General features: G+C 42.1%; 3 protein-coding genes across 7 annotated transcripts; all 3 read right to left on the reverse strand.

The window, feature by feature from the left end:
* Positions 1-5145: 5145 nt before the first annotated feature.
* Positions 5146-8875, reverse strand: LOC112037298 (uncharacterized). 5 transcript variants are annotated; one of them, XM_024070109.2, is made up of 3 exons: positions 7231-8875; positions 6952-7041; positions 5146-5481 (listed from the first exon to the last, which is right to left on the reverse strand). In XM_024070109.2, exon 1 carries the CDS (start codon positions 8250-8252, stop codon positions 7317-7319), a length of 936 nt encoding a protein of 311 aa, XP_023925877.2. In that variant the 5' UTR covers positions 8253-8875; the 3' UTR covers positions 5146-5481; positions 6952-7041; positions 7231-7316. The 5 variants fall into 5 exon arrangements, with proteins under 5 accessions (XP_023925877.2, XP_065630010.1, XP_065630009.1 ...); XM_065773938.1 differs by having other exon boundaries at positions 5146-5713; XM_065773937.1 differs by lacking the exon at positions 5146-5481 and adding an exon at positions 5740-6250.
* Positions 8876-14709: 5834 nt separating this feature from the next.
* Positions 14710-17694, reverse strand: LOC112037290 (uncharacterized). Its single transcript, XM_024070101.1, has 2 exons — positions 15410-17694; positions 14710-15148 (listed from the first exon to the last, which is right to left on the reverse strand). The coding sequence occupies exons 1-2, from the start codon at positions 17692-17694 to the stop codon at positions 14710-14712; spliced, it is 2724 nt and encodes a 907-aa protein (XP_023925869.1).
* A 462-nt stretch (positions 17695-18156) lies between these two features.
* Positions 18157-19308, reverse strand: LOC112037288 (uncharacterized). The gene has a single exon (XM_024070100.1). It carries the CDS (start codon positions 19306-19308, stop codon positions 18157-18159), a length of 1152 nt encoding a protein of 383 aa, XP_023925868.1.
* Between the last annotated feature and the right edge of the window lie 2858 nt (positions 19309-22166).

Here is a 22166-nt window from a genome sequence, read left to right on the forward strand (position 1 = left end):
CATATACACACACATATAAACCCATTTTAATACTAGAGAGAATGTGTATATATATATATATATATATATAAAATTTCTGGAAGCCTTAAGGCTACTCATATTGCAGTGGAGAATGAAGTAGAGTTGGGTATCAAAAAAGTAATTTATATGAAGGAGACGCTCTTAATGTGATCCAACCACTTCAAAGCACTATCAAGATAAACTCCCACACATATACACACACATATAAACCCATTTTAATACTAGAGAGAATGTGTATATATATATATATATATATATAAAATTTCTGGAAGCCTAAGAGGGTGTTTAAATGGTCAATTGAATTTTTGGGGTCTTGTAATTTTTTTGGGACACAAATTTTAAAGACATTATATACATTGTGAGAAGACCATGACCCCCTAGACAACATGATAAATTTTGTTGCTGTACTGAGATTAATAAATTTTGTATCTTCAAAAACGCTAAATTATAGATTAAAAATTCATACTTCTCATTATCCACCCGAATAGTCATGCATAAAAATCGATGGCAATGTAAGAACCCAATATTTATTATCTAATACTTGAGATTCTGGAAGCAAACATGTGTGCAAAGGAATAGATGACAGTGATAACATTTATAACTACATCATATCTCACCAATTGGGCATACTCACACCATTGAAGCAATTAACTAATATGTCAATCGATCCCACTACCTTAAAAATATAGCTTTTGTGAAATCTGAACGATTAATTTCTACTCAATGCATTGTCCACTTCTATAGAATATACAGTTTTTCTTCTTCAAATGATGACATTTTGGGACCTGAAACTCGTGGCACACTCTTAATGCTCAACATCGAAGTGCATCGAAGTGTCTCAATGTCAATGGAGCTGTGTGATCTTCATGGTATTTGACAAAACTATAACCATCCAAAGTTAGATACAATACAAGCATTGTCTTGTTTGTCTACTATGCTTGCGTTTATGAGAGAGAGAGAGAGAGAGAGGAACAAACAAAACAATATGGCCATGGTGATATGATCCTAGTGACCTCATTGACACCTCTTCATGTCCCCATTCCCACGTGACAACAAGATAGCAAGCAAAATGTTGTTGTCTTTTTCTTTTTGTTAAACAAGCTTTGATTTTAATGGAAGATGAACCCTAAGATCTCGTGGTCACATCTAGCTGATATTATTACATAATTAGATACAAATACAACCAACAACTCCTTTCTAACACTGTCATGTCACTTTCTTCCACCATTAATTCTTAGCTTAATGTATAATTAAACTTAGATACCAAAATATTCAATGCTACGCACTAATGTTGCAATTAGTCATTGATTAGTTGTAATCGTGCATAATGGTACAAAAACGATATTTGATACTTATGGGTCCCCCACTACCTAGCAAGAATTAAATCTGTCTACTCTAATATAGGTCCCAAGAAAAAAAAATACAATTTAACTTAAATATCTTAGTAGAGATATCTATGTGCCCTTGTATTGTTCCTATTCTAATTTCTTATTCCAGCATCTATGAACAAAAATAGATACCTCTATAATTACATGCAAAAACCTGATTATGATAAACTAAACTCATCACACGTGTTTTACACGTGCGCGTACAATAAGTCTCTTTTTGATTTTTGATTTTGGTTTAGTGAAATAATGTTTAAAAGTGAAATAGAGATAGTATCTTAATTTGTAGGATCTTGATAAAAAATTGAAAATCTAAAACTTAGGAACTCTTTTAAAAATAGTAAATTACTCTTTTAACCAGTTTGTGTTTTAAATTTAAAAGTATTAAACTAAAAGATAGAAGTATGTTAGAAAGTTTAAGAATTTAAATTTAAAAATTTGCATAAAGATATTTTAGTACGCAAAATGATAAAGCCCAAATAAGGAATCTTATTATTAATAGCATAAAAAAAAAAGAAAAAAAAAAGAAAAAGAAGAGAGGTGAATGTAAATGGGTCAAATTAAATTCAGCAATAATTGGCAAATAATTATTAGGAGTAATATCTTATGAGAAAAGATGAACAAGTGGATAGAAATGGTTTTGTACTGCAAAACTCATGGCGTCAAAAAGTTATGTTGGCCTATATATATATTGATGTCACCAATGACGTCCAGTTCAAATTAACCACCTTTGGTGTTTTTTTACTTTTTACCTTTGTTCGAGGGTGGTTGTCAATATGTTCAATTACAATGGGAGATTGGTTTGTTGAATAAAATTAGCCATCCAACAAAGACACATATGCAAAGAGAATATTTTGCCCAATTGTGTCTGTTCATATTGATCATGTGTTGTCACAGTGAAGGTTGGTATACCAATCTATTACAAGGGAGTGTCAATTACACATGCACTTGCATACATAGTCCACACACTTTCCAAAAAGTCGCGATTTCGAGGTTTGTGACTGTGTATTATGTGTGCACTAAATAGTGTGCAACATGCATTTCCATTATTACAAGAGTGAAGTTTTTATACCGGTTTGTTGCAAGAAAGAGTCTTCAGAAGCAATCCCACTTAATTAGGTATGAAACCAATTAGTTTTAGAAAGGCGAGCTCACAAACAAATAATAGGAATGAAAGAAACTAGTAGGAAAAAAAAAAATTACAAAATCATCAAAGATTTACGTAGTTCAACAATAACCTACATCAATAGGCTGTTGGAGATGAATTTACTACTTCAAAAAAAGATTGAAAGATGTTTACACAGTCAAAAAAACAATATAAAAAAATAATAATTAAAAAAAAAAAAAAAACTCTCTAGTCTCTCTCAAACTAATTTAAACTCTATCCTAAGAGGACTCTTAAGCTAAAACCACTAATATATAATTGTCTATTTATAAAACTACGATACCCATTTTTTATTAAACAAGAAATACCAATTTACTTTTATAACAATGAATAGACCTTCTTTTCACACTGAGTCTTCATTTTTCTAGGTGAGTGCCATAATAAAGCAACCAAACTAATATTGCTTTTGAACCATCAGAGTAGTTTATAACCTTAACATGAGATTCTTACTCCTTTCATTTGATTGGAACACATCCAGACGAGTTTTCATTTTTTGGGTGGGTGCCATAATAAAGCAACCAAACTAATATTGCTTTTGAACCATCAGAGTAGTTTGTAACCTTAACATGAGATTCTTACTCTTTTCATTTGATTGGAACACATCCAGACGAGTCTTCATTTTTTGGGTGGGTGCCATAATAAAGCAACCAAACTAATATTACTTTTGATTATTAGAGTAGTTTATAACCTTAACATGAGATTCTTACTCCTTTCATTTGATTGGAACACATCAGTTAGTGAATTCTGCTTTTTTTCAGTTATTTATGTGTAGAAAAGATGCCACTTCCAAAAAGTTGTCAGGGAAACATAATAAAGTTAAGGGCAAACATATAAAAAACCTTAATTGAATTAACATGTTTCTCTCGTTAACTTTGAAAACCAATTTTCCTTGGTGATGAGGGTGCAGCCATCAATGGTAGGTAAGAAAATTACAGTTTTGCGTAAGGCTGGAGCAGTATGTGATCATCTCATTTGATGGAAGAATTGATTGGATAGTGAAATAATGTTTTGGAATAAGATTATAAGTTTCATTGTATTTTTCATCTGCCTAAGATTATGAGTTCCTTTCTAAAGAGATGTTGCTAATTGTGGATTGAAAAGTTTGGTTACATTCTAAACAAATGCAAGCTTGTTAAGCCTTGTGTTATTTCAATTATTATATTTTGATGAAATGTTATTTCAGTTATTGAATCGCTAACAACTTCAAATGCATGTGCTTGGTTGGAACATGGATAGGTGAACCATTTCAAAAGTAAATTATTTTTAATTTATATATGCTCCACATCACTGAGTGAAAGAAACTATCATTAACTCTAAAATTGTATGTATTCATAGATAATTAACCTCAAAAGGTAAAGTTTTCATCCAGTACTACAATGCATTAAACAAGACACAAGCATGACATGTCGTTTTTTTGGACACATCTTGTCTATGCCCCATCTATTTTAGTGAAGGGCCACTTATCACCCATCAATGCATTGAAAGTACAAGACACAAACCAAGTCTTACAACAAGAAAAAGACAGAGAGAATGGCAAGGACAAAGGCAACCCAAAATTAAAAGCATGACAGTATGACACCAGATACACTTTTCCACAATTTGAAATCTGTTTGCAACGTTTATGTTAAAATTGTTGACGGATACAACTCATACAAGTATAAGGGCCTTTACATGGAGTACAGTCACCATTCCACCTGCATAAGAGCTCAATGAAGTAAAGCCAGCCCAGGCCATAGTTGGATTTGTAGAGACCCAGCCCAGTGCTTGTGATTTTTGAGGCTCTGAATTGGAATGGGCTGAGGTTTGTTTATATGGGACCCTCTCGCAGATTTACGGTCTTTTTATCCAATTTTCAGATTATTCCAATGGAAATTTAGTTTGAGAGTAAACTTAAGATAAAGCAAATTCTAGACATGTTTGTTATGCCCTATTGCAAAGATCTCTCCCCAAATTTGAAGCACTGATTTTAAAAGACATCTGACATATTGCTCATGTTTTTAACTTCAGTTATGAGAAAGTCTTAGGCCACTACAAAATCTCACAACACTTTTGTTTTAAGTTGTATAATCTTTTTTTTCTTTTTTGACCCATGGTGAGCTGATACCTCAGATTGTCGTGAAAATGTTGCGAGATTTTGTACTCAAAGGAAAAACACAAGTTTATAGCATATGCATTTTCAATCTCCAAACGAATTGTAACACAGATCTTTCTTTGCCCATACACCACGTGCAGCACAAATTTCTAATCAAACTGGCTTGTGGCGAAATTTTTTTCTACAAAAATGACTTGCACAGATTCTTAATTAATGACTCCATCTCAATAGGATACTAAAGCGTAATTATTTTGTTGATGACTAGTTGTAATAAGTTCAACCATAATGAATCTTTGAACAATGAAAATATGCTCAATTGCTCATTCTCCTTAAAATGGTTATAAAAGCATTAAACTGAAAGAGAAAATAATTAGAACATATCAAACTAAATCAAACAAAGCCTAAAATCAAGTATCACGAAATCTTGGTAAAAAATTCATTCAGAACTAAGACAATTTCACCCAACTTGTCCACCAGATCTCTTAAGCCAATTGCAACAATTTATTATTCATGACAGTCGAATTACACTCTGGGAGATCCCTGTCAATCAGTACTTGAAAGTTGAAACTACTCAACAAAGATCTGCAATGGGTGAAACTGATAGGTCCTATTACTACCGAAATTCAACATTCCTGCAGCAATGGAAACAGAATATTCCACACACAGCATCCATATCAATGCAAAACCCACCTCTAAACTACTTGCAACTTCACTAGCATCAAGGCATCACCTGTAAACTACTTGCACCACCCAAATCCTTCATATTTTTGGGTATCCTAAGCCGATAAGTTATCCTGAGTGTTATTTCATTTGCAGAACTGTTAATTGGAGAGGGGGAACAAAAAGAGTCAATATTGAAGGCATGTTAGGATAAAGAGTTTATAAGACCAATATATTGTCCAACATGCAATGTGTAAACAACTTCCAACTTGAAATAATTGTTTGGAAAAATCAAGTTTCAAAAACCAACTTTCCAGCCAAAATGTTGGGGTGGAAGGGGAGACAAGGAAGAGATTCAGAAAAAAAAACCATCCTTCTGCATGCAAATGTCTGCATTGCATTGAAATATCAATTGTGTAAGAAAAACTTTGCAGTTCAGTTAAGAATTATAACAGAACACACACCATATACATGAACTATTAATGCACAGAATCTATGTTAAATTGTTAATCTGCATTTGAAAACACAAAATCCCCCCAAAAAAGAGATTTTGCAAATTACACTACCAATAACTATCAAAATCAAAGCAGTAACAAACTCTAAAGATGGATAAAAAAACATCTAAGATCAAGTTGCAGAGAGGCAGATGCTAAGTCAGAATGAACTACACAGTTACAAGTACGTATGAGGAAGGTGGAGGTTGCGCTCTCCAAGCAAAACACAGTGCACAACAAGGAGAAGGAAGTGCAACTGTTCCATTACCAAATGATACGAGTACCTCCTTTTAAACAATTTTTTGTCATAGTTCAGATATGCCATGAAGGCCATTAACAGGCAGTTGTTGGTCTGCATACAAATGGACACATACACCATTCAGAAGAAGCCTCAGTCACACTCTTGACATGTTTCAACAGACAATTTGTCGTTCTTGAAAAAACATTTCGATCAACATATGCAACAAACAGCATCATTATATAAGATTCATGTTATTGTCACAATAATTCATTTAAACCAATATACATAAAATTATTTACTGGTCAAGTACTTCTAACTTCTAAGCACCATAATGTTGCATAAATGTTCTTTTGGTGCACAAGTGAAAGCTCCTAGCAGAGTAAAGTATTGATTTTACACACACAACACCAATATCTATAAAATTAAACTTGAACAAGATTTGGAATACATGAAATTATAAGTTAGCAATTATGGGGGTTTATAGGCTCACCATAATCCTATCAAACTTGTAATTTACCAGTAAAAGATGATGGTGGATTACCTCAATAGTTGAGTCTAGCCCAAATGTTACAAAATTTAATCAGAATTTGAGAATATAAGACCTCTCAAGCTATCATCAATATATTGTATCAGAAAATAAATTAAGGTAACACATTACAGAACCAAACATCTGTTGTCCATTGCTGATTCTTATAGAATGTATGTCCCAGTATCAGCCATTACTGAATTCTAAATGGGAGTAATAGACAGACCCACTCATCATTTTGACATTTTAAGCATAAGAAATAGACAATGCTGAAATGTTGGTTTCATTTAGTTAATAACGTGGAGATACAAGTGATCATTATTCACATCAAGGGAAAAATAGTGTATTATTATTGTCTATGATATACCTTCCAATGAGGCCAGAAGAGTTACCACTACCAGCAGACGGATACTCTTTAACTCATAAAAGTCTCTCTCTCAACAAGTCACCAGTTCATCTGTTTAGTAGGCACAATGTTTTGATTCAAAATTCATAAACTTGATGAATTATGAAGGGGAAAATGTTTATAAAAAAAAAAAAAAAATCCTACAAGAGCAAAAGTTATGAAATATGTCATCTCATCTCATTCACATAAGTAGCAAAGCCAGAAAGAGTAAATGTGTTAGAAGTCCAAAAGGTTACATACATCTCTGACACTTTTTCCTGCACAGAAGAGCTAGCTAGTACAAGCAACATTAGCAAGTTTATCTACAAACTCAGTTGAGTATACCATCATGCAGAATCATCTTCTCCTTTCAACTGTTGAATTGCATTGAACAACTTCCTTCGAGGGCCAACAGCAAATACACCCATCTCTTTGAGATCTTCAAGAGTAAGTAGTGGCAAAGCTTCTTCGTCAACCTCATGTATTTCAAAAACACTAGCATACTTACCAAACCCGAGATCCTCCAACCATCTCTTAACACTATTTACATCACTACCTCCAGATCCCATCTCATCCCACACACCGCCAGATTTAGGAAATGAGTTGTCTTCATAACAAGCATCCTCCTTCCAAGGATCATTGAGATTGCCTTGCTGCCGTGCATCATAAGTGGGCTCATTCATATCGTATTCACAGGCCTCTTTGCTTGTAGCTGGCGTTTCTCGATCCGACAAGTCCTTAAAACCATTATCAGGGAAATCATCCTCCCACACATTTGATGTGAACCCAATGAAATCTTTCCCACCACTCTCTCTCCCATCTTCACTACTGAATTCAGGACTAAGTTTAGAACTCCAAGTGCCACCAAAAACCGAAATGTTGTTTCTTGCATCCCGGCCTCGACGTTTCATTACCCTACACTTCCGGGTTATATTACTGAAGTCCAGTCCAGACTTGGTCATACCAAGCTCCTCTGAAATTGCAAATTCAGAAACCATGTTTGATGAGTTTGGATTCTTGTTCTCTCTATTCTGTTGCAAATCAGCAGAAGTCCTTGGAGAGATACCAGGTTCTGAAGCTGTGAACTTTGAGAATCCACACAAGAAATTGTTTTCAAATTCTTGAGGGTTCACAAAATCATGTCTCCATCTCTTATGCCCCAATTTTCCCTCAGTTTTTTGAGGAAACCTACATGCAAAAGCTGCAGAAACATCACCTATTTCCCCTAACCTAACATTTGGGCGCCTTTGTCTCTTTGAACTCATGCTTAGAACCAACATCATGTACAACACCCTAGAATTCAAAATCTGAACAAAGCCCTAGAAACTCAAACCCAAAAAATTAAAATTTCTGTCTCTAAAAGAACTAATTTAACACAATAGCACAAACCCAAAAACAAAAATTTGTCTCCAAAACAACAATTTGACACAATATTACAAACCACTATAGAAAACCCAGATACAAAGATTCCTAAAAGCAACTGTAAATGTTCACAAAACTAAGTACTTTTTGGAGCTCTCAGCAACACTAAAAATTAAAAGATTACAATTACAAGCAAAAGTCACATTCAAGAACTGAAAATAAAATTCCTAGTACCACCCAAAACAAAGCAAGAGAAAATTTGAAGAAATAGAACCTTGTGAGACAGCAGCAGTTCTAGCCAAGTTTGAATTTTTGCATGTTACCCAAATTAGAAATTTAAAAATGTCTGATAGATGGTGGGATTTTTCAAACTAGAAATAATGGGCAAATTACTGTAAGTTAAGGATGTTGCTCACTTGAGTGGTTTTGTTTTTTTTAAGGGGTAAAACTGAAAACAGAGGAAAGGAATGAAGGTTTCAATGGTCTACACAATGGTTTTCCTGTGTGTCCCAGATGGATTGGATTAGAGAATAAGTATATAAAGTCATATAGGCATAGACTGGGACACTTTTAAATGTTGGAAGGCCCAATAGAATTACCTGGAAAGTTTGAAAGTTATCCTTAATAGTTAATAGAAGCTTCAAATTAAAAAAGTCGTTGAGGAAGGTTCTGTGTACTAGCGAGTTGAGAGTGTTTCTATGTGCTTTCCTTTCTATTACATGTGGCTGGTTTTGTGTAGAGAACGTGTCCACCAAGAATTTGATAATTGGTGTGCCATAAAATAAAATGATAATAGGGATGGTACAAATATAAATGATTTTGCCACAAATTTTGCTAATTCAATAAATTATATAAAAAAAAAATTGTGAAATTTATTGTGCCTTTTGGGTAAGATGGTATGTGATGTGATAAATGTTTAATAATATGTAGGATTTATAGACATGTTCTCCTCCAACCTAATATAATTTTTGGTGGCAAACTTAAGTTTTAAGTTTTAAAGTATCCAAGCTAAAATTCTAGTAGCTAAATGATTGACACTGTTTAACTTTAAATCTTTTCTCAGCCATCAAATTAAAAAAAAAAAAAAAGTTTAATGTATCCACGTGTCTCTAGATGAATGGTAAAATGTATCGATATTTATAGTGTTCTTGGAGCATAAGATGATTTTTTTTTTTTTTAAAGACAAAGGCTCGAATTTATGTAAGCTTCGCTTCTTTCTTTAACAAGAATAAAGAATTTCTAGGAAAGAAGATTCTTCTACTGATTTGAGCGACAATTTTTCTTTTTTTATTTTAATAAAAATGGTGGGTATGTGTGATTGATTTTTTTTTTTTTAAGTTTTGGGACCTATGAAATATGAATGACTGAATGAGGATATGTTCGAAGCTGTGCTGGCAATCTTACCAGTTTACCAACTCCTCTTAGCTATATTAACCTATGAGAAAGACCGAAGAAGCAACTTTTTATCCGCCGGTGCTAGCTGCCAAAAGATAATGTTTCCAGTGAAAGTGGGCAAGCTGACTAGATACAGTGCATATTAAAATTATTACTTTACTTTTATCTATAAAACAAATGCCACATTAAATATTAAATGCATCAAATTTTGTAGGTCAAGTATAAATGTCTCAATATTCTTGTTATGTAATTTATTATAAACTCGATTTAAAATATTAGTATTATTATTTTTGTGTGTATTTTAATAAGTATTAGACTGTTTATTAAAAAAAATTAAGATGTTTATCTCACATTAATTGTGTGTGTCTAGTGTTCGCTAATTATAATCACAATTTACAACTACAAAAGCCTAACCTTTGTAGTCGTACTCTATTTATGTAATGTATTGTAAACTCGGTTTAAAACACTAGTGTGCGCCTCAAAACTGAAACCCGCTGGGCTGGGCCTCACTTGGACTCACAACCTACTTGTATTGTGGGTTTGGATTTCCTACACTGGGTCGTTCCTAACGCTAAGACTTAATGTGATCGCTTTCCTCTCCTTGGGGGTCCGGGCCACCTTCTTACTCTTCTTTCTCGCTGTTCACACCCTTCTTCCAGCCTCCCTTTTTTTTCCCTCCTCTTCTTAAAATTTCTTGTATTTATAGTCCATAGTTCAGTGGAGAGGTCATAATTACTTGCCAATGAGTGCTACCGGCGGTCCAGTATTATCGATCGTAAGTGGGTGGTCAGGTAGGAGTGGGAAGCGGTGAGGGTGGCATTGGAACTTGGTTCCCACCTCTACGATAGTTCTCGGCAGCGGTGCCTCTCCGAGGCACAGCCGGGTAGGTACAGGGCGGGGCGTCTCGAGAGACGAATATTTATCACTGCTCGGGAAGGTTTTGCAGAGAAACGATGAAGAGGCAAGGCTTGGGCCTGCAGCACGCGTGGCCCGGGGGTGGGCTGCCAGGTAGAAAGAGATTGGCCTTATGGGCCATATGCCCAGGCCAGGGTCCAAAGCCCAATATAGGACATGGTGCGGGGGTCGTACAATAGGCCCCCCTTGATTCGCTCCCCATTCCCGGGGGTGAATCAAGGGTCGCAGGGGGTGGATACCCGTCTGGGGAGTCGAAGGGTCGGTGCTCGGTCGTTGATGGGCGCATTAATGCGTGTCTCAAAAGACGCGATTGGAGTTGACTGGCGGCCTATCCGTCATTACTGTCTGACTGTTCGTGAACCGAGGCGTTACGCGTGTGGCAGTTAAAGCGACGGTCCAAGTGTTTTCCCGCCAGTGGATTATTTAATGCTTCTCATTTTACTCCCCACGCTTATAAATAGTCCCTTTAGTCACTAATTCTCACTTTCGCATTCCTCATTTTACAATATCTTACTCTGCCGAGCATCCCTCCTTCATGGTTCACCCTCTGGCCCAGAACACACTTCCTCCTTAGAGCCTACAGTAAGTTCCTTTCCCTCTTCTTACTTTTTCTGTTTAGCCAGTCCAGTAGATTCTTTGATAATCATAGCATTTCTTTTCTTGATTTTCTTTAGAAAACACTCGCTTTGAAAAATGAGTTACTTGCACCTCCTTTCTTCCGAACATGCTTTGGCTAGATTTAGGGAAGCATATAATGTCCCTAGTGACGTAGATATTGCCTACTGCAATATGAGCGATATCAACATCTAGAGGCGCTGTGGTGAAAACACGGTGTTCTTTCCCTTGATGACCATTCTAGAGGGTGGGCTCAGGTTCCCGGTTGACCCTCTAATTCTTAGCACCCTTAGATTCTACGGCCTTTGTCCCAACCAACTCCCTCCCAACTTTTACCGGGTAGTGAGTTGCGTGAGTAGGCTGAACCAGTTGTACGGGTTGCAACTAAATCATTTTGACATTAATCAGATGTATAGTCTATGCGGCAATATCGAGTCTGACTATTATATAAAGACTAGGGATGTGAGGGTACGGCCTATTTCATGCCTACCAGATTCGAATCATAACTCGGCAAAAGATTTCGTTCGGGTGAGCGGCAATTGGTTTGCCAAGGAGCTCCCCTGTGTGTTTTCGCCGCGCGACGTTGGTCGGTGACTAGCCTTTACTTACTTTGGTCTTGTTGATTTTGGTGCGGCTATGTAATTGTTAACCCTTATTTCCTTCGTGCAGAGAGTAAAAGATTCAGGCCGGACATCAGAGTGGTACATGTTCGGGACCTGAACTTCGTGCTCAGGTCGGAAATCTTTGTGCACACGGACGGACAACTCCGAGCGTCCCACCTCATCCTCAGTATCAATCCCGTCTACTCAACTTGGCAGGCGTTCAGCCAAGCTTTGCTAGTTGACAGCCCTTTCCTCTCATACATCGACGTCCGGCACGCGAACTTCTTCCCCCCAGGGCTAACCGTAGGCGAGGCACGTGATCTCGGCCCCCGGTTCATTTGTTCAGACGAGCGACAGCCCATCCGTGACGAATCAGCCGAGTGCGTATCTGCCGAGCGTAAGAGACGCGCTCACGAGCAAATCCAACAAGCTCCTGCTCAGCTCGAGAGAACCGTAGAGCCCGAGGCTCCTGTTCGGGAAGTGGAGGGTGCAGCCGCAGAACCAACTGACTCTTCTGAAACAGGATTCGGCCAAGGCTACACCATGGTGGCGAGGAGGAAGATGACGATCGACCGCTTGGTCCCGAGTGCCCGGCCTGCCGTGCAGCGACAACCAACCTCCTGCCAAGATGCTTCGCCCCCTGCTGTCCCATCAACCCGAGTTCGAAAAAGGCCGCGCACAACCGATCAAACTCAGACGGGCTTGGGTAACATGCCCCCGCGACCCTCGGCCGGTATTGTCATCCGGGAACCGGTAGCGCAAACCGGGATAGACCTGGCGTCTACTTCCCGGGCTCCGGCAGCATGGCGACCCTCCTTCCAACTTAGCGGCGAGCCTCTTCCATCGACAGCCAGTGCCCGAGTATGGGACAAAGGTTATGGTGGCCGTGTGGCGCAGAGTCTAGCGTGCGGCATCCTCTTGCCCGAGGACTTGCACGCTTTCACGGAATTGACGGACGAGTCTTTGGGGAGGCGTTTGCAGTGGCACACCATAGCGGTAACTGTTTTACTTCTCTTTACGATTCTCGGCTTCCTATTTGCCTATGCACGTGTACTTTCCATTTTACCTTACAAAGTGAATATTGTGTGGTAAGGCTGCACAAATGTCGTACGTTGTGGACGGGAGGATGAAGGAGCTGGCCGAGGAGGTTGAGCGGGAGAAGGCTCTGAAGGATGTCGCGGAGGCCACGGCGAAGGAGAAGTCGAAAATAGCCGAGGAGGCAGAGAATAAAATTGCTACAGCCATAAAGGCCCAGGCTCTTGCCGAAACGAAGTCCGAGGCGCTGGAACTGCAACTGGGCGGCACCGAGCTCAAATTGGCGGAGGCCCAGAGCTTGAATACCATGCTGGAAGGGCAACTGGCCGACTCAAAGGCGGCGCTGGAGGCTTATGAAAACAAGTGGTATAATGAGGGGTTCGCGGATGCCGAGAATTCGGCGGAATCGGTCATTCGCCAGGCCCACAGGCTCGGATATGAGGAGGGTTGGTTCGCCGCTCTTCAAGCCTTAGGGATTCCCGAGGATTCTCCGTTGAGGGATCGCAATAAGATCCCTTTCCCGAGCATCCCACAAACCGAGAATCTCACGCCCCTTGTTATTGATGAAGAAGAGACCTCCAGCATGAGGGAACTGGTGAATGCCATCGACTCTCATGCAGTGCCGACCGACATGGAGGGGACCAGCCACCCCCATGTCGGGGACCGAACCGGGGAGGACATCCAGCCGCCAACTCCTCACGCCGACCAACGCTCTCAAGAGGACGCATCCTCCGCACATGTGGCGGACATCTAAAGTTGAAAGCCAGCCCTTTTTTATTTTTCCTTCTTTTAAGAATTTCAGTGAGCAGAATTGCCTATGTCACCGGGTTGTGGTGACGGGATAATTTGTTTATGTTGTCTTTTCTTTATTTCGAGTTGTCGGGTTTTGGCAACAAAACGCTAATTTTAAGTTTTATGCTTTAATATGAATGCTTTATCGTGTTGCTCTTTCGTATTTACTGAGTAATGAACTCTTGTTGGCTGCCTCTTTATTTGTGATGTGTCCAATCATGGCAAGGTTTCCACCTGCTCGGTGGTAGGATCGAACCGAGGGTCAGACTTCTGTTCTCGAACCCCTAAGGTTTCCATCCGCTCGGTGATAGGGATCGAACCGAGGGTCGGGCTTCGGTCATTAGAACCAAAAGGCTAAAGTTTCCACCTGCTCGGTAATAGGGATCGAACTAAGGGCGAGGTTTCTGTCCTTAGAACAAAAAGGCTAAGGTTTTCACCTGCTCGGTGATAGGGATCGAACCGAGGGCCAGGTTTCTGTCCTTAGAACAAAAAGGCTAAGGTTTCCTCCTGCTCGGTGATAGGAATCGAACCGAGGGTCAGGTTTCTGTCCTTAGAACAAAAAGGCTAAGGTTTCCACCTGCTCGGTAATAGGGATCGAACCGAGGGTCAGGTTTCTGTCCTTAGAGTGAATAGTCCGGGTTTCCACTGCTCGGTGATTGGGATCAAACCGAGGATCAAGGTCAGAATAATGCGGGTTTGCTTAAAAAAAACATCGTTAGTATATCTACAAAACATATACAATAGGTTGCGGTTAACTTTATGCCCGGCGTATCGCCCATCAATGATAGTACTTCTTGAGATTATGGACGTTCCACGGTCGGGGCAGCTGTCTCTCGTCTAGGTCTTCCAAGAAGTAAGCCCCGGTGCAGGCCACAGCTGTGACCCTGTAGGGTCCCTCCCATGTCTGTGCCAATTTCTCGGCACTAGTGTTCCCCATGTTGCCCACGGCTCTTCTGAGGACCAAGTCCCCGGCGACAAACTCCCTTGTTCTTACACCTCGGTTGTATCTTTGGGCGAGCTTCTGCTAATATTCCACGAGCAGTATTGTCACCATTTCGCGGTACTCTTCCACCTTGTCCAAATATCCTACCATTATTTCGTCGTTTTGGGCGGGATCGAACCCCGCTACTCGCGCACTGCATAGATTCACCTCTGTAGGGATCACGGCTTCCACTCCGTACGTGAGAGAGAAAGGGGTCTCCCCGGTGGACCGTCTAGGAGTGGTGCGGTATGCCCACAAGACTTTTGGAAGTTCCTCAGCCCAGTTTCCTTTTGAGCCCTCCAGCCTTTTCTTCAGCCCACTCACAATCACCTTATTCACAGCCTCAGCCTGACCGTTGCCCTGCGGATAAGAAGGAGTTAAGTACCTGTTTTTGATACCGAGACCACCGCAAAAGTCTCGGAACGCCCGGCTGTCAAACTGTAGGCCGTTGTTCGATATGATAGTGTTCGGCACCTCGAACCTGGTGACGATATTTTTCCATACGAATTTCTTTACTTCCACATCTCGTATGTTGGCCAAAGCTTCCGCCTCCGCCCACTTGGTAAAATAGTCGACAGCCACCAAAACGAACTTTCGGCCGACCGTCACCCGAGGGAACGGGCCGATGATGTCCAGCCCCCATTATGCAAAAGGCCAGGGACTGCTGATCGGGTTCAGGTGGCCCGTGGGCTGATGGATCAGAGGGGCGTGCTTTTGACACCGCTCACACTTAAGCACATACTCGACGGCGTCTTTCTGCATCTGAGGCCACCAAAACCCCTGAGTCATTGCTCGGTGCGCCAATGAACGTCCCCCGACATGGCCGCCGCACACCCTAGAGTGGAGCTCCGCCAAGAGCTCGCCCACCTTCTCCGGGCGTAAGCACAAGAGGTACGGCCCTCCGAAGGACCTTCGATACAAAGTCCGGTCTTCCGCCAACCAATACCGAGGAGCCATCCTACGGACCCTGATGCCCTCTTTTTCGTCACTCGGCAGTCGGTCGTCGGCCAGAAAGTCGATTATGGGGTAGATCCAGCACGGGGCAGGGGTTACGATTGCGGTGGCATTGATCCCTGTAGTTCCCGAGTCGCTCATTACCCTGACGCTCGGCTCCGGGATAAGCTCGACTTTGATTTGCCGTGGTATCTCTTCGGTTACTGACGACGCCAGCGTGGCTAGGGAGTCAGCATGTCTGTTCTGTATTTGGGCTATGTGGAAAACCTTCACCGTGTTGAAGCGGGCCAAAACTAGCCTTGCTTGTTCTAGGTATGCTTTCATCCGGGGATCTCGGGCTTCAAAACTGCCCTGCACTTGATTAACCACCAGATGCGAATCTGAATATAGCTCAATCTCCCGAGCCCCCAGGCTCGAAGCTGCCCTCAGTTCGGCCAAAAAAGCCTCATATTCTGCCTCGTTGTTGGACGCCCTGAAACCCAATCTAAACGAGTGTTCTAGTCGTATTCCTTCGGGGGTGATCATAACAACTCCTGAACCGGCGCCCGTGGAGCTCGACGCGCCGTCTACGAATACCTTCCACGGTCGAGTCTCCAGTTGGCAAACCATCTCTCCCTTCTCTCTGGGCAAAAACTCAGCAATAAAATCCGCGAGGACCTGGCCCTTCACCGAGCTTCGAGGTCTGTACCGTATGTCGAAGGAACCGAGTCGAGTCCCCCATTTGGCTATACGGCCCGTGAAATCCGACCTCTTCAATAACGACTGTAATGGGTACTCAGTCAGGACGTGTACGGTGTGAGCTTGGAAATAGTGCGGCAATTTCCTGGTGGCGTGCATCAGGGCTAATACGAGTTTCTCCATGGGCAAGTATCTCGTCTCGGCGTCGACAAGAGTTTTGCTGATGTAGTACACGGTTTGCTGGATCCCTTTGTCCCTCAGTAGCACAGCGCTCGCGGCGTGCTCGGATACCGCCAGATACATGAACAAATCCTCACCTGGCTTTGGTGCCGTAAGCATGGGCACTCGCGCCAAATAAACCTTCAGATCCACAAAGGCCTCTTCGCACTCCTTGCTCCACCGAAATCCAGTCCATTTCTTCAGCAGTTGGTAGAACGGTCGGCAGCGATCTGCGAATTTTGAGATGAACCGGTTAAGGGCTGCTAGCATCCCGGTTAGTATTTGCACTTCCTTCGAGTTGCTCGGTGGCTTCAGTCTTCTCACAGCTTCTGTCTGGTCGGGGTTGACCTCAATTCCGCGTGTACTATTCAGGTACCCTAAGAACTTCCCGGCCCCGACACCAAATGTGCACTTCTCTGCATTAAGGCGCAACTTGTGTCGTCGGAGAACCTCGAAAACCGCCTGGAGGTCCCCCATATGCAGGGCTTCCTGTTTGCTCTTAACCACCATGTCGTCGATGTATACCTCGACCGTGCGCCCTATCTTGTCTCGGAACATTCTTGTCATCATTCGTTGGTAGGTGGCCCCGGCGTTCTTCAATCCGAAGGGCATCCTCATGTAGTGGTAATTCGCCTCCGGGGAGATGAACGCCGTTTTTTCTTGATCCTCGGGCGCCAGGGCGATTTGGTGATACCCTTGGAAAGCGTTCAGAAAACTCATCCTCGGGTGCCCACACGTGGCGTCCACCAGCTGATCAATCTTGGGCACGGGAAAAGGGTCTTTTGGGCAGGCCCTGTTTAGATCGGTGAAATCGACGCAGACCCTCCACTTGCCGTTCTTCTTCTTCACTACCACGGTGTTCGCCAACCAATCCGGGAAGAAGATCTCCCGAATCACTCCTGCCTGCTTCAATCTCTGAACTTCCACTTTTACTGCCTCGGAGTGCTCCCAGGTTGATCTCCTCGGCCTCTGCTTTTTAGGGGCGAATGAAGGGTCAACTCCAAGTCTATGCACAATGAATTCGGGGTCCACCCCGGGAACCTCGTATGGACTCCATGCAAATACGTCCACATTCTGTATTAGGAGTAACAACATCTCTACTTTCTCCCGGTCCTCCATGCTCTCCCCTATTTGGAAGTACTTGTCCGTATCCGGCAACACCTTTACCTTAAGCATGCTCTCGGCGCGCGCGACCTCCTCTGGCTTGCTCTGTAATTGCTATAAGGGCGTCCCCGACGACGAACATTTGGGGTTGGCCTGATCCTTCTGGTCTGATTGCTCCTTCCAATTGACCATGGCGATCAAACATCGCCTGGCCGCCTGCTGACTTCCTTGTATCACCGTGACACCACAATCGGTATGAAACTTGACCCTCATGTGCAGAGTGGACAGGACAGCCCCCATTGCATGTATCCATGGCCTCCCAAGAATCGCCGTATAGGAGGAGTATGAGGCCACTACGAAGAAACTTACCATTACATCCTTGCCCCCCATGTTCACGGGCAGAGAGATCTGCCCCTCGGGAGCCACCATTTTCCCGTCGAACCCAACCAGGGGAGTGTTGTACTTTGACAGATTCTCATCCCTCAACCCAAGCCCCCTGAATAGGTCCGGGTACATAACATCCGCTTCGCTTCCCTAGTCTATCATTATTCTCTTCACGACGAAGCCGCCAACCCTCGCCGTGACTACCAACGCGTCGTCGTGCGGCTGAATGGTTCCTTCCAAATCACTGTCGCCGAAAGTGATTGGCTCTCGGGTTGGTCTGATCTTCTTCACGAGAGGTGGCACGCCCGTACTCCCCTCTACCGATATCATTGTTAACACCTCCTTCCCCTTTGCCGTCGAAATGCCACTCGGGGTGACGTGAATTACATCAATTACCCCAAGAGGGGACGGAAGGGGGTTCCCTCCGTGTGGGGCGCCATGCCTTGTTCCTCGATCCCCGGCATCCGTCACAAAATCCTTGAGGTGTCCTGCCTTAGCCAACTGCCTGAGGTGGTCCCTTAACACTCGGCACTGCTCAGTAGTATGCCCCCGATCTTTGTGGTAGGTGCAGTATAGGTTCTGATTCCTCCTAGAGGGGTCGCCAGCCATCCGGTTAGGCCACCTGAAGTACGGCTCGTGCTTGATCTTATCCACAATTTTATGCACGGGTTCCTTGAACGTCACGTTCACCTCCCCTATTGGCGCTACTGGCTCTTGAATCCTCAAATTTCCCCGTGCCCTCTGTTGAACACCGCTCTGCCGAGGACGATCCGTCACCTGCGCCTTGCCTTTGCTTTGTATTCTATCATCTTCCAACTGCTTGTACTCCTCAATGCGCCTCATCAGCTGCCTCATATCCTCGGGAGGTTTCTTAGTTAATGATTCCCTCAACCCCGACTCGTCAGGCAATCCCATTCTGAAAGTGCTCACTGCAATCTTCTCGTTCCCTCCGCCAATCTCGTTGTAGAGCTCCCAGTATCGGCTAGCATAATCACGGAGGGTTTCCCCTACCCTCATCTTCATAGACAGCAGCGCGTCCACCGGTTGCTGTTCCCGACTGCATGTCACGAAACGGGAACCGAACTCCTGTATTAGCTCGGCGAAACTGTGAATGGAGCCCTTGCGCAACCCGTTGAACCACCTTAAGGCCGTGGGACCAAGGCTGGAGGGAAAAATCTTGCACATCAGAGTGTCATTGCGGGTATGCAGAGACATCATCTGGATATAGTGGCTGACATGCTCCACGGGGTCCGTCTTCCCACCATAAGAATTGAACGGCGGGCGCGTAAATCTGTCCGGCATCGGTGCTCGCTCAATGTCTGCTGAGAATGGGGACCGAGCCGCCCTGCCAACGCACGGCTCATTGCATCCATGGCCGCATTCCTCGGCCGTCCTTCTGGAGAACCTGAGCCCTGATTCCCGTATTCCCGCGACCGAGAGCGATTTCGCCGTCGGCGAGATTCCGCTGACATGGAGCGGTTTCGACGGCGATGGGACTCCCTCCAGTGCGAGCGCTCCCTGTGGAGGCGGGATCCTGATTGATTCGACGCCACCCCGCATCTCTCCTCCTCAGCGTCAGGCCTTCTCTCTCGGTCGTCTTGACCGGCTCGGTGGCGCTCGTTTCGTGCTTCCAGCTCCAGGTCTCGTACTAACCTCCGCAGCTGGTCAAGCTCTTCATCCCTGGCGTCGGGCTGCATGTGCCGGGAAGCATGGGATGCCGTTCTCTCCGTTTGATACGACCTTTCTCCAAGACCGGATCGCTCTTCCAATTGCTCGTAAACCGGATCCTCGCATCTCTTCTGCCTCTGTTCCCGCCAGGTGGAGCCCCGGGAAGACCCTGCCGAGCCGCTCTCGGCGTTACTTCCAGACATCTTCCTGTGAACGAGTCTCGGCGGAACCACTGCTTAGTAGGATTTTCCCACAGACGGCGCCAATTGTGCGCCTCAAAACTGAAACCCGCTGGGCTGGGCCTCACTTAGACTCACAACCTACTTGTATTGTGGGTTTGGATTTCCTACACTGGGTCGTTCCTAACGCTAAGACTTAATGTGATCGCTTTCCTCTCCTTGGGGGTCCGGGCCACCTTCTTACTCTTCTTTCTCGCTGTTTACACCCTTCTTCCAGCCTCCCTTTTTTTTCCCTCCTCTTTTCAAAAATTCTTGTATTTATAGTCCATAGTTCAGTGGAGAGGTCATAATTACTTGCCAATGAGTGCTACCGGCGGTCCAGTATTATCGATCGTAAGTGGGTGGTCAGGTGGGAGTGGCAAGCGGTGAGGGTGGCGTTGGAACTTGGTTCCCACCTCTACGATAGTTCTCGGCAGCGGTGCCTCTCCGAGGCACAGCCGGGTAGGTACAGGGCGGGGCGTCCCAAGAGTCGAATATTTATCACTGTTTGGGAAGGTTTTGCCGAGACACGATAAAGAGGCAAGGCTTGGGCCTGCAGCACGCGTGGCCCGGGGGTGGGCTGCCAGGTAGAAGGAGATTGGCCTTATGGGCCATATACCCAGGCCAGGGTCCAAAGCCCAATATAGGACATGGTGCGGGGGCCGTACAACTAGTATTATTATTTTCATGTGTGTCTAATAAGTATTACTGTTTACTCAAAAAAAATTCTTTTTTTTTTTTTACGTGAAAATATCTAAATCTCTTCGAGTATTTAATTATTTTTTGGCAGTGTGCAGTCTGCATATCGGCTTATCCCACACACACTTTCAAGTTTCAAAATCAAATCAATTTTATTATTAGATATCAATTTTCATTTAAATTTTGATAAAAAAAAGTAATGAATGTAGCAACTTGAAACATATGTTAAAAGGGTATTGTGAAAGCTGGAAAGCATACAAAATTTAAAATTAAGTCAATTTCACCTATTAGTAATTTTGTTAAGAATGATGTTGACCTGATTTTTATAGTTGAGACTTTTGGAGACTAAATTGAACTTTGTCTAAACATATGTAGCAACTTGAAATTCATTTAAATTTTGATAAAAAAGTAACGAATGTAGCAACTTGAAACATATGTGAAAGGGTATTGTGAAAGCTGGAAAGTATACAAATTTTAAAATTAAGTCAATTTCAACTATTAGTAATTTTGTTAAGAATGATGTTGACCTGATTTTTATATTTGAGACTTTGGGAGACTAAATTGAACTTTGTCTAAACATTAGAAGTCCAAATTAGTAATTTATGGAACAGTTTTTTTTTTAATGAAAAAGATAGAAAACAAAAAATGTTTATTGGAAATTAAGAATGAAGCTATGAGGAAAACACCTTTAGGATGAATTTGCATATTAAAATTTGTTGATGTACAGTAATCGCATGACCAAATCTGGATCATGAGACATGGACACTTACAAGTTACAAGCCAAGATAAATTTCATTAGGAGGCATCACTATGATGTTAGCCTAAGCTTCTTCGAAGCTTAAGTTAGTATTCACAGTGTTCTCTTTGAAAACCATATTTGTTGTGGTATTTTTCTCTGTGTTTCTAGTTTGGATTTCTCATTACACAATCATATTCTTGTAGTGTTTTTCCTTTATTTTAGTGATTTTCTCTTGTTTTGTAGGTGTATATGATCCAAATTGGATGTGCAATTACTGCACATTAATATGTATTTTTAAATATTTTATTTTTGTTCCTTTTTAAATAAAAGTGGAAAAATCTGCACCTTTTTTTTTTTTTTTTTTTTAACACTATCAACACTTAACAGTTCTCATTTTCAATCAACTAAAATTGAAATCTCTCTTATTTTGTTGGTGTCCATGATCTAGCCTCGACGTGCAATTACACTACATCAATTTTTTTTTTTTTTTTTGAGATTTTCATTTATGCTCACCTTATAAATAAATGTGGAATTAATCATATTTTATAATGATGTCCTTCTTTTTCTCCATCATAAATGGTAGTCACACACACCTAAAATTAGGTGATAAAGATAAAAGGATAAGCACAAAATTTAGTTATAAAATTTGTTGTAGCTTTAGGCTACAACCTTACTTAATAAGATTAAAATTATTACATATTTTGAAAATCTAATTCTTGAATTGCATGTTCTTTACGCTCTTAATACACATGTCAAATTTTGTGTCAATCGGATATTATTTACTATGTAATTTATAAATTTATATTTTATACATAATTTTAAACTACAAAGAACTT

The sequence above is a fragment of the Quercus suber genome, unplaced genomic scaffold (assembly GCF_002906115.3).
Source record: "Quercus suber isolate HL8 unplaced genomic scaffold, Cork oak 2.0 scaffold_83, whole genome shotgun sequence".
Classification (NCBI taxonomy): Eukaryota; Viridiplantae; Streptophyta; class Magnoliopsida; order Fagales; family Fagaceae; genus Quercus; species Quercus suber.

Bases quoted from the DNA above. Each gene is read 5' to 3' on its own strand.
- LOC112037298 (XM_024070109.2), bottom strand. From the start codon at position 8,252: ATGATGTTGGTTCTAAGCATGAGTTCAAAGAGACAAAGGCGCCCAAAT.
- LOC112037290 (XM_024070101.1), bottom strand. From the start codon at position 17,694: ATGCTTAAGGTAAAGGTGTTGCCGGATACGGACAAGTACTTCCAAATA. The intron at 15,149-15,409 runs GTATGTGCTTAA...TATCGTCACCAG, and splicing joins ATGCAGAAAGACGCCGTCGA to GTTCGAGGTGCCGAACACTA.
- LOC112037288 (XM_024070100.1), bottom strand. From the start codon at position 19,308: ATGCCGGACAGATTTACGCGCCCGCCGTTCAATTCTTATGGTGGGAAG.